The 12602-nt window shown below is 48.3% G+C and overlaps 1 protein-coding gene across 6 annotated transcripts in view; it reads left to right on the top strand.

Annotated features, from left to right (window-relative positions):
- DPF2 (double PHD fingers 2) overlaps positions 1-12602 on the top strand; it is a 44555-nt gene that overhangs the window by 24547 nt on the left and 7406 nt on the right. For 4 of the 6 annotated variants that reach the window (XM_030569411.1, XM_030569412.1, XM_030569417.1 and 1 more), the window contains 5 exons: positions 1800-1878; positions 3333-3374; positions 8347-8484; positions 11025-11153; positions 11993-12105. In XM_030569411.1, the coding sequence (XP_030425271.1) occupies positions 1800-1878; positions 3333-3374; positions 8347-8484; positions 11025-11153; positions 11993-12105 (501 nt within the window). The remainder of the gene's footprint in view (positions 1-1799; positions 1879-3332; positions 3375-8346; positions 8485-11024; positions 11154-11992; positions 12106-12602) is intronic. The other 2 variants (XM_030569413.1, XM_030569414.1) reach the window with 1 other exon arrangement.

The raw sequence follows: 12602 nt of genomic DNA on the forward strand, positions 1-12602 counted from the left end.
AAGATGAAAACCTGAAGTTGCTTCCTGTCTGTCCTGGGCGAAGATGCCTTCTCAACCCCAAATCTGATGATTAGTTAGACCCTGAACATTTGGGCAAGACACATCAGCCAGGCGCGAAATACACAGGATCCTCTGAACCATCTCAGAGTGCCAGTCTACCCCAATGGGTGCCCTCCAGGGGCTGATCTCGGAGAAGGATGGAAAAAAACCAAAATAGATAATTGTGTATTGAGGGAAAAAATTCCTTTCTAATCCATGCAGGGCTGAAGCATGAGATTAGAGAATAGTCATTATTATATTATCAGTCTATCTCCTGTGTTCAGAAAATGGGAGAAATTTCTCAAGGGATAGTCAGTCTCTTGTAGCTGGGCTGGGTCAACTGGGTAAATAACCACATCTTAGTTCACTTTAATTTGGTTCTTTGAATTTCCTGAGAAAATCTCTGTTTTAATCTGAGACCCACTTTGTGTTGGTCTCCAAGGCCAGTTCTTGCTTGGCATGTGATCTACTTGGATGTATAAATAGGGGAGTGTTGAGTAGGAGCGAGGTGATTTTATCTCTGTGTGGCATTGGTGAGACCAATACTGGAATACCGTGTCTAGTTCTACACTTCTAAAATGTCTACACTTTTAAAAGGATGTTGAAAAATTGGAGAGAGTGCAGAAAAGAGCCCAAAAATGACTTGAGAGCTGGAGAACATGCACGGAGAGACTTAGGGTATGTCTATGCTACAATTAAGCACCTGTGGCTGGTCCAAGTCAGCTGACTCAGACTTGCGGGGCTTGAGCAGTGGGGCTGTAAAATTCCAGTGTAGACCTTCAGTGGGGCTGGAGCCCTGGTTCTGGGACATACTCTTAAGATGGTAGGCATACCCAGTGTAGATGTGCCCTAAAGGGTCTGTATAGCTTATCAAAAAAAAGATTTGGGAAGTGAATTGATTAGGGCAGGGGTAGGTAACCTATGGCACGTGTGCCAAAGGCAGCACGTGAGCTATTTTCAGTGGCACTCACACTGCCCGGGTCCTGGCCATCGGTCCGGGGTGCTCTGCATTTTAATTTAATGTTAAATGAAGCTTCTTAAACATTTTAAAAACCTTATTTACTTTGCATACCACAATAGTTTAGTTATATATTATAGAAAGAGACCGTCAAGAAAAGTTAATGTATTGCTGGCATGCGAAACCTTAAAGTAGAGCGAATAAATGAAGACTCGGCAGACCACTTCTGAAAGGTTGCCAACCCCTGGCTTAGGGTGTAAACATCCTTTAAGGGAGAAAATCCCAGTTTACTAAAGGGGTCTGTAACCTAGTAGAGAAAGGTAGAACTAGAACCAAGGCTGGATGTTAAAGCCAGACAAATTCATATTAGAAATAAGGCACACATTTTTCACAGAGAGTGGTTAACCGTTGAACAAACTCTCAGGGGAAGTGGGGGATTCTCCATCTCTTGGTGTCTGCAGATCCAGACTGGATACCTTTCTGGAAGAAGCTTTAGCGAAACCCATGGATTGAGCCCAATAACTTGTGTAATTGGCCAGAATTCTCCAGCCTGAGTTACACAGGTCAGACTAGATGACCTAATGGTCCATTTTGGCCTTAAAATCTATAAATTATCTCAGGCAAAGGCCACTAAGGGGCGCTATTTGATTGGTTATTTTGTTAGCTTAACTACAGGCATGTGGGAGCCCCTTTGACTTGTCCCTTATGGACTGTCGGCTAGTTTGGTGGCATAAGAATTACTAAATTCTAGAAGCAAATGTCTTGGCTACAGCAGTTGACTGATATGATTTCTGGTTCCCAGGGTAAAGGTGTCAGTGGTGCTCGGAAGAAGCTGGATGCAGCCATATTAGAAGATAGAGATAAACCTTATGCCTGCGACAGTGAGTATGAAAGCGCTTGTCTCCCTGTAGTCTGTACTCTGGGACCAAACTGTCTCCAATGTATTTGCTTTTGGAGAGAGCGGTGAAGGGAAAAGTGTTCCAGGATCCACTAGGGGCAAGATGGGATTTTTGCAGGGGTGTGATAGTTATTCAAAATGGAGGTGGATTTGAGAATATTTAGAGGACTTGTCAGTTTCCCCCTTTCTTTGTTTTTATTGGAGCTGTGGCCCTAATCCAGATCTGTCAGTTTTGCTGGGTGCACAGAATCCAGTTTTTTTGTTGTTGTTGGTTTTTTCCCCCCTGGAAGGGCACATGGAATATCTGACGTTGGGGTCAGGTTCTCCCACTCCAGCAGAATCTTCACTAAGCAAGGAGGCCGTTGCAGATGTCTGGACTGCATGAAACGGCTGGTCACTCGTTTGCGTTCTCACAATACTTTGGCCTGCACCACAGATGTGAGCAGCATTTCTGGCAGCAGTGCCAACATATTACTTTTTTGTTCAGTTGCAAGGAGCTGTCAGAGCTCCATATTAATGTCCAGCTAGGGTCTCTGAATCTAATGGTGAAAATTGCCTCTTGACTGTATAGGTATGGGTAGTGGGAGAATGAACACGGAGGTCTCATTCCCACTAACCAGGGTTCCTGTCTTTGATTTCTAGGTTCAGTCTGTTTTATGGGCCTGGAAAAGCCCAACCCACTCTTCCCTATGCTATGCAATACATGACTCAGCTATCTGTTTGCTGCAGGGTTTGTGGAATCCAATTACTTTGTCCTCTCCCTTTTCTCAAACCTCATAGTTCAACTGGAGGGCAGGGATCAATTCTGTCCTACTGGAGATATAGTCGCTGCTTTGCTGATTGTTGTCTTAAAGACCATTTGGTCCGTACTCTGGCCACGAAACATGGGTTTCATGCTACACTTGTGGTGTGGAAGAGCTAATTTATCTCAATGGGATTCAATTTCAGTAATTTTACTGGCAACAGAAAGGCATACTAGCCCCGCTGGGAATGAATACATCAAGCGCGTGTCTCGGGCAAGTAAATGGGATTTCTATGATGTCTCTATTGTGCGTTATTCCGTTTCTGATTTGGTAGCAGCCACTACGTCCCCCAAGAACTCATCCCATGTTGCCCCTTGCAGAGTTCTATGCTGCTGTTTCCTTCCTTGCTGTCAGTGGGAATGCCACTGGAAACGCTTAAGCAGCCCAAGGGAGTGGCTATTCCTGTGATTCTGAACTTTAAATTGGCAAAAGAATGTACAAAATCCTGAGTTTTCAGTTACTTCTCTCTCCTTCCTACTGTCCTGGTAGAATTATCACTAGTTTTTTAAGAAAACTAAGCAGTATTTTTTTCTAATTTCTCCTTTTTAAAATCACTTTGCTCTCTGTTGCTTGCCATGTGTGTGACCTATGGTGTGTTCACCTTTTTTCTCATTATTCTCTTTCTGTATTTCAGATAGTTACAAACAAAAGCATACCTTGAAACCTCCCGACCGAGGTAGTCCATTCTCTCTGTCTGCTTTTTTTATTTCCTCCTGACTTTGTTCTCCTGGAATGTTAGTTTTAAAGACTCTTTTTGGAGTGGGGTCGTGATTCAGAGCACCAAGAAAAATCAAATCAAACCAACCCGCCACCGCAGTTGGCACTGATTGGCTCTCCTGCTGCCTGAGAGACCATGGATTGAACATGCCATGGAGACTGAGCTTCTCCTTTCACTTTGGCCATGGTTTTCAAATGTGACTGTTAATCTTGGGTTGCCCATCCTGAGAGCCCTTATTAAAGGGACCTGATTTGCAGAACATTACAGTAAGCAGGGACTGGACTTAATGAACCAAGAGGTCCTTCTATTTCAGGCAGCCCTATCATGTTAGCCTGATCATAGACTTATCAAGTTCCCTCATCAGACTAGTTTGTTTTTCAGAAGGTGGGCCCACGTACTTGCTGAAAATCAGGCCCCTCAGAGATGTCTCAAACAGGGCACCCAAAACTGCAAGTTGCTTTTGAAAATCTTCCCTCTTGCCCACAGTGCAGGGAGAAATTTGCTCAGCTGTTCCTGGTGCTGTGGATGCAAAGAGGCCTCACTGTCTTGGGATGTCAATCTGGCCCTTTTCGCCAGCAGTAAATTCATGTGACAAATTCAGACCCACTCTGGAATGGCTGAGGCATGACTTTTTTCCTTCAAGGAATGTCAAAGTGCATTGCTACTGGAATAGGCACTGTGCTTTTACTGTCAGAACCCGGCCATGTCAGACTCTTTATGAGGGTCAAACGTTATCAGCTGCCATTGAGATTTTGGCTCAAATATTTGTACTTAAAGCATGATTTCTCTCCTTCTGTGATGATGCTGGCTAGGCCTCCTCTGAAATATAAGGACCATCTTTATTCTGTGGGATCTGGGTTTTCACAGGGGATGCCTTTTGGGAAATGGAGACATTATGGGTCCATTAAAACTGCAAGATGTTTGAATGAATGACATCGTGGGGGGTTGGGGGTTTGACCATTGTTCTCAGAATTCCGAAGGGGGTGGGACGGCTTGAACCAGTCCCTGTTGGCTGCTGTAGCAATGCCTCCTGGCCTGGCAAGGACACCAGTGACACATGCCCAGCTGATAAATGATGGTGTAATAAGAGTCAGATTGGTTTTTCCTTATGCTGCCATTCCGCCTCTTAGCTCAGACTTAAGGTGGCTTTTTCGACTCACTGTGCTCCTATGCCTCCTAGCTAATATGCTACCCCATCTCGCTTAAGCTGCACCTGCACGGCTCTGCCAAATGCTTCCCTTTTCTTCCACAGCCGGGATTAGATATTAATGCAACACCAGGTCCAAAAGGCTCTTGGTCAAGCCAGTGCATTGGCTGGGGCTCTGGAATTTGCAGGCTCTGTTAAATATTTGATGGGCAAAGTTATGGATCTGCAATTTTCTGCAACAGTGCATACTTCAGTGACCTCATTAAACTCCTCCACATGGGGCCTAATCACCCATCATTTGTTACATGGCATCTGTAGTGAAGAGAAATTCAGCGTATAGGCTCTCCTACCCATCCCCAGCCACCTCGTTGCTAGTCCTCTGCTGCCTCTGTTCTCTGTGGTGCAACAGTATTGTCTGACTCTCAGGTCCTGGCTGTAACCAGAACCCTTAAGGCTCTAGTCCTACCTCTAGGAGGGGTGAGTGGTGGTCGTGTGGGTTGGAGTGGGGAGCGGAGGAGAAGTCAGGCTTTCTAGCTCCAGGCGGGGAATGGTATATAGTGGTTAGAACAAAGGGAAGGGGGTGGAAGTAAGGACTCCTGGGTTCTGCTTCAGACTCTGCCTCGGAGATTCTGCTTGATCTTGGCAAGTGTCTTAATTTCTGTTATCTATAAAGTTGTAGATAAATATGCCCCTTTGTCAAGTGCCTTGGGGTCTTTGAACGAAATATGCAGAATAAGAATAGACATTTTAATTCTCATTGACATGACTATTAAATACCTAAAACGTGGTATCGCCTAGAGTAGAGGCAAGCCATCAAGAAGCTAACCATAACCCTGGCTTTCCCAATGACTGCTCAGAATCCAATTCCATTCCATCCAAGCCAGTATGTGCAAGATCTCTGCCACGCAGAAGTATCCAGAGAACAGTGCTGCTGGAGGAGCTAGCCAGGCGTGGCTTGTACTTGTGTTTACACAGAGCTAAGAGAGCGATAATTCCCTTTGGTAAATGGGCTTTTCGATCACTATGTAAATTGACTGACTTAAAGTGGTTTTAGAGGGATTTGTCTTTTTTTTTTTTTTTTTTTTCCCCTTTCTTTGCTAGATCCAAGTCTTCAGTTAAATAACCAAGAGGCTTGGGATTTCGCTTTGCTTTTCTGGGCAAATCTTGGCAAGCCCGAATTAATCCATCTCTCTCCAAGACCCAGGTTAAGCTTCATCGCTTTCCCTCCCTGCCTCTCTCCTCCTTGTTATCCAGTCAGGAATCTATTCCCACCCACTAGGAAGCTTGGGTGATAGGGATTTTGAGTAAAGTTATCCAAAGCAACTAAGTGACTTAGGAGCCTAAGGCATGGCCTACACTGAAAAGTATTTCTGGCACAGCTATGTCCATTAAAAGTGTGACCCCCTAACCGACAAGCTGAGCCAATAAATCCTTAGTGTAGATACACTATACCATCAAAAAAAATCTAGCTTATTTCATTTGAGGACTTAATATAAGTTATACTGTCAAAAAAAAATTTTTTTTCTTTTTCTTTTTTTGCTTGGTGGTATAAGGTGCATCTCCACTAAAGCCCATGTCTACGCTGGGAGTGTTTTGCTGGTATTCTTCCACCTCCCCAGTTTTGTTTCAAGCAGAATGTAATAGATATAATTCACACCAGCTGTCTCAGAGTGGGGCTAGGATACCAAACCCCTTACCACCAGTTTGAATCCAGTCTGGGTCATTGTGACTGAAAACAGTCCTCACCTGACTGTGGTTGGGAGGCCAACGTATGAAACAAGTTGCATGATTTTCAGTCCATATACTACACTGACAAATCGCTCCTGGTGGGGACAGCACTATCCCAGCACAGTAAAACCAACACATACACCCAGATTCCCCCTGAACTGAACAAAAGCTGTATCAGTAAAAGTACGGCTTTGCTAGTTTGACACTTGGGACTTCTGCCAGCACAACTTTGTCAGTCAGTGATCTCTGCTGTTTGTATCGCTGACTGACATAGCTGTTATGCAGGTCAAAATCCCTAGTGTAGATCTGGCCTAGGGAGAGGTTGCTGATGTAGCTCTACTGATAGAGCTTCTCTGACAAACCCTTTATAGTGGGGACAGTGCCTAAGCCCTGGTTCAAAAGTGACTTAGGGAAGCCAAGTTTCATCGAAGCTCAGTGGGATTTAGGCTCTTCTCAGAACTCTTCTGAACATTTTGCTCACTGCCCTTCTGCCTCAGCTGTGTGGTGGCATTAATAAGAAGGATTTGGGGTTTTTATCTCATTGGGTTAAGTGGGCCAGAGCATGAAGGCGAAGTTAAGGATCTTTGCATGCAAGGGAGATCTTCTAGTGTGGCCCAGCTTCCACCTCCAATGCAAATGAGAGCAGGCTAGGGGGAATGCTTTAATTTGCACTAGCTTGGCATGATCCCTGAGGAACCATGTGCCAGCAGGACATCATGCTTCAGCCACTCCTCAGACAGACAGACCCCTGTGCTGAAAACTGCAAAGAGGGAGGCATAAGAGCCAGCTCTGGCTACTGGGGATTTCCCTGGCTGTAGACTTGTAGGAAGTTCCCACTCCAGTGACACAAAAGGAGTGGATTGCAACAGAAAACCTGTTGTTTGTCCCTGCCTCCATTCCCAGTTCTGTTTAAGCAAGATGTAATTGCTATAATGGGTATCGGGTAACTCAGGATGGGGGGTAGAAAATGAGCCCCTCACTGCCAGCTCAGCAGTTCGAATACAGCGTTGGTTGTTGGTGATGACCAAAAGCAGCTACCATCTGACTGCTGATTGTTTGCTAGTACATGAAATGAGTCAGATTGGTCTCAGACCAGTAGAGCCCGCCTCTCAGAAGCCCTTTGTTGACACTGAGAGGCCAGTGGCTATGCCATGAAGACTGACATCTCAGTTTGCCACCCCACAGTGGTGGGGAAGTCCCTCCACAGTAGGACTTGTCCTGGCTGTATTGTGGCCAGAGGATGTGGGAGAAACTTGTGCTGATGCTGTCTGTGCTGTGCCTGTTCTGTGGGCTTTTGTCTCTGAAGCTGCCATTCCTTTAACAAACAATTTCAAGGGTAAATGGTAAGAAAGGAACGCAGACTGGGGAGGTGGCTTCTGATTCCAGGGGCATCATGCTCTCTACTTCCAGCCCTGCAAGGGAGGTTGGTTTATTGCATGGAAAACAGGCCTTTTCTCTACCCTCTGTGGCTGTAAAGCAGCTGCCTTTTAGGAACAGCAAAGCAGGCAGAGGCAACAGAAGTGTGTGTAGGAGAGTGGTGATAGTGTGGTGGTTGCTTTCTGGGAGTCTGTGTGGGATGCCTTCAGCTTGGTTCTAGTGTCTCTTGATCTGAGAAACCCTGCATCCAAGGAGACACAACCTTTAGGGGGCTCAGAATTTCTTAGTTAGGCAGGTTTAAACACAAGAGAAGATGAGAATTTCCTTCTATGTTTCATGGCTTGGATTGTTCTAGACAAAGCTTTCCCATCCCCATGAAGATCTGCTGGGCAAGCAGGAGATGTAGGGGAAAAGTAGGAGGATTTATGGCGTACGGTCAGCAAGGGTAGAGAAACGCCCATGGCTTCTCGGTCTGGCCAAGTCATGAGTCTGCTAGCTCATAAAGCAGCCTCCTGAAGCCATACTGGCTGTTATACACTGGTAACTGCTGTGTCTTTGGGAGGAGGGTGGGTTGGGAAGGGCTGTCGCAGGGAGCTGGGGGGTTGCACATGAGCAGTGATATGTGTGTGGCTCAGGTGCCTGCCAGGAGCTCAGACCCATTTCCACTTTCTTTTGCAGTCTGTGGGAAGCGTTACAAGAACCGCCCTGGGCTCAGTTACCACTATGCTCACTCCCATCTGGCTGAGGAGGAGGGGGAGGATAAGGAAGATTCGCAGCCCCCGACACCTGTCTCTCAGAGATCCGAGGAGCAGAAGTGTAAGACCTCTAGCCACTGTCTTGACCCTGTCTCCTGCGTGTCCTGGCTCTTCTGTAGCCTTTGTTAGAAATGTAGACATAGGGCTCTGTAGGGTGTAATGGTGAGGGAACCAAGACTACAACTGGGACTCCTGTGGTTTTTCCCCACCTTTAGGTGGGAAGTGGAGGGGGTGGGGGTCTAGAGGGCTTAGAACAAGAGGGGCTCAGAGTCGGGACTACTTGGTTCTGTCCCTGGCTCTAGGAGTCTAGTGTCTTAGGGCTTGTCTACATCAGAAAGTTGCAGCGCTGGTGAGGGAGTTACAGCGCTGCAACTTTGAGAGTGTCCACATCTGCAGGGCACCACCAGCGCTGCAACTCCCTGTTTGCAGCGCTGGCCGTACTCCCGTTTTGTCTCGGGTGTAGAGGATCCAGCGCTGGTGATCCAGCGCTGGTAATGCAATGTAGACAATCACCAGCGCTTTTCTTGACCTCCGTGGAAGGAGGAAGCCTCTGGTAATCAAGCTGGTTTCCTTTCCCGGTTTGCTCTCTCGGTCCCGGAGCCAGCCAGCAAACCGCAGGGAAGGAGACCTGCTTGCTCGGGGTTCCGGGACCGAGAGAGCAAACCGGGAACGCCGCGGTTTGCTCTCTCGGTCCCGGAGCCAGCCAGCAAACCGCAGGGAAGGAGACCTGCTTGCTCGGGGTTCCGGGACCGAGAGAGCAAACCGGGAAAGGAAACCAGCTTCGCCGCGGTTTGCTCTCTCGGTCCCGGAACCCCGAGCAAGCAGGTCTCCTTCCCCGCGGTTTGCTGGCTGGCTCCGGGACCGAGAGAGCAAACCGCGGCGTTCCCGGTTTGCTCTCTCGGTCCCGGAACCCCGAGCAAGCAGGTCTCCTTCCCCGCGGTTTGCTGGCTGGCTCCGGGACCGAGAGAGCAAACCGCGGCGTTCCCGGTTTGCTCTCTCGGTCCCGGAACCCCGAGCAAGCAGGTCTCCTTCCCCGCGGTTTGCTGGCTGGCTCCGGGACCGAGAGAGCAAACCGCGGCGTTCCCGGTTTGCTCTCTCGGTCCCGGAACCCCGAGCAAGCAGGTCTCCTTCCCCGCGGTTTGCTGGCTGGCTCCGGGACCGAGAGAGCAAACCGCGGCGTTCCCGGTTTGCTCTCTCGGTCCCGGAACCCCGAGCAAGCAGGTCTCCTTCCCTGCGGTTTGCTGGCTGGCTCCGGGACCGAGAGAGCAAACCGCGGCGAAGCTGGTTTCCTTTCCCGGTTTGCTCTCTCGGTCCCGGAACCCCCCTTGAAGCCGCCCAACAGCGCTGCAGTGTGGCTACATCTAACACCACTTGCAGCGCTGGTTGCTGTAAGTGTGGCCACTCTGCAGCGCTGGCCCTATACAGCTGTACTAATACAGCTGTAACAACCAGCGCTGCAAAATTTTAGATGTAGACATGGCCTTAGAGAAGGGAGCTGAGACACCTGGGATCCATGGGAACCAATGTAATCTAGGTTGGGAGAATTAGCAGAGTGTTTAGATTAGCCAGGCCCCAACTCAGGGTTCCTGGATTCTTTTTCTACCTCTGCCCCAACTAGCTGTGTGTCAGACGAAACGCTTCCACTCTCTGTGTCTGTTTACCTTTGCGTAACACAGGTAAAAGAACAGTTACCTTTGTCGCATGCAGAATCGAGGCTTTGTGTTTCTAAAGTGCTTTCAGATCCGCAAATGAAAGGCACTGCAGAAGTGGATAGAGCCTTGTGCAGATACAAAATTTATATCCGCTTTTTACCTGTGGATATCTGCAGAGTTGCAGGGCTCTGACAACAAGCAAAACCAGCGGTGAAAGCTAATCTACCTCTACCCCAATATAACGCTGTCCTTGGGGGCCAAAAAAATCTTACTGTGGTATAGGTGAAACCACGTTTATATCAAACTTGCTTTGATCCGCCGGAGCGCTCAGGCATGCCCCCTCCCCCCCCTCGCCCCCAGCACTGCTCTACCGTGTTATATCCGAATTGGTGTTATATTGGGGTAGAGGTATGTGTGAAAGTGGCTTGCATGTTCTTGGACAGGAGATGCACACTGCTGCATGGAAGGGACTCCAGTCCAGGAGTGTACATGCCGTTTGCACACACTAGCATGACCAGGGACAGCTGTTGGTGAACCTTATGCCTGCCCCAATGGTCAGGGCTGGGCGCAGTACAGCCATGCTGGAGGAGCTGCCAGGCTGGGCGCTGGCTCCTGTGAGTGGCAGCCCAACATGCTGCTGCTTTTATTGCTGCCGTTCCTGGCCTGGGTCGCTGGCCATGGCCCTGCTGGTCTCGCTCGTTGTCTCTAGAGCCCTTCATCTCCGCGGATATCCGCATTATATCCTTGGATATAAATTTTGTATCCACGCAGGGATCTAGAAGTGGATATACTGGCTACAGTGTGCCCTCCTCTCTGCTGCATCTGGAAGCTTATGTGGGAGAAAGTCCCTGCAGGAATCTTGTTGAATATTCTCCTCCTAGGTGTCATTGCTTACTCTAAATAACCTTTTCTCTGTTTGGTGGGGTGGGGTTGGCTCTTCTCCAAACAGCCAAGAAAGGTCCTGATGGCTTGGCTTTGCCCAACAATTACTGTGACTTCTGCCTGGGAGACTCAAAAATCAACAAGAAGACTGGGCACCCGGAGGAGCTGGTGTCATGTTCAGACTGTGGGCGATCAGGTACTTTGATTTGTAATACCTGCATTCAAGAGGCTGGATGCCCATGATTCAGCATGAGGTGTTGCTGCTGCTTCATTTCACAGAGTTGGGGTTGTTCTTTATGCTGGCTGCCCTCTTATTTGTCCCGTGGGTGGCTGCAGTGATGCATGATGGGAAGCTGATGTCTCTTGACCAGAGCCAGGAGCATTTCTGCTCTTATTTAAGGCCAGTGCAAGCTTTTGGCTACCTGGTTTCTTTTTGTAGCGAGCTGAAGGAGGAGCCAGGGGACTAAGTCAGTGCTTCTAGGTTATGTTCTCAGCTTTGGAAGGGGAGAGAGGTCTAATGGGTTAGAGGAAGAGGAGGCCTGGGATTCAGGACCTCTATATTCCATATCCAGCTGTAGAATGAGAGAGGTTTTTAGTGGTTAGAGCAGCACGAGACTGGAAGTCAGGACTCCTGGGTTCAGCTCTTGGCTCTGCCACTGACTGGCTGTGTGACCATGAGCATGTCACTTCCCCCTCTGCATGCTTCAGCATCCCCATCTGTCTGTCTCTTTACCCAGCTTTACTCTTTACCCTGTTAGCTGGAGAGCCTTCTCCTCTGCTGCTGTCCGAAGCAGCCTCTCTGTATGTTTCTACTTCCTTCCTGTCTAGCACTGCTCCTTCTCTATTTCCCCCTCTCTGAGGGCAAGAGCCGTCACCATTGCAGTTGCTGCTATTGGAAACAACCTCTGTGTATCTTCCTGCCTCCCTGTGTTTCATGTTTCATTTCCATTTCTCTTGCTTCTCTGAACTCTTGCCACTTGTCCAGGCCTGACATGTCTAACATCCATGTGTGGCTTTGTTTCACCCACTTGGCAGGGCACCCTTCTTGCCTCCAGTTCACCCCGGTTATGATGGCAGCAGTGAAGACGTACCGTTGGCAGTGCATCGAGTGCAAATGCTGCAACATCTGTGGCACTTCGGAGAACGATGTGAGTACCTTTCGGTGCTAGCAGGATCGACCATGGCAGAGCAAGCTTGACACTTTGGGCATCCCCAGCTGCAAATGGGGACCAGCAAGCCCCGAGGGGTACATGTCATTTGTGTCCAGAAATTATCTCCCCAAGTATTATCTGCCTACATCTTGCCATGCTGCACAGCAAGAGCAGCAGCTTGCACAGTTTTGGCAGAGACAGGAGAATAATCTTTGGAATGGAGTTTACTGTGGGAGTTTAAATTCTGAATGGAGACTAGCTGGGAGGTAGGATTATGGATAATGTCCAAGGTAGGCTCTCAGGGAGTGTGTTTTCCAGGTTGGAGTAATGCAGCTTGAGACCTTAGGTGTATCATCACAATGCCCTCTCTCCTTATGTCAGGGGACCTGTTCTACTCCAGTTGGGCAATGTGGTTTCCTCGCTAGTTCTAATAGTTGCTTCTCCCATTACCTAAGGATCTCTGCAGATACAGGGAGGCTGTATTGGTTACACAT

Source organism: Gopherus evgoodei, chromosome 7, assembly GCF_007399415.2.
Source record: "Gopherus evgoodei ecotype Sinaloan lineage chromosome 7, rGopEvg1_v1.p, whole genome shotgun sequence".
NCBI lineage: Eukaryota > Metazoa > Chordata > Testudines > Testudinidae > Gopherus > Gopherus evgoodei.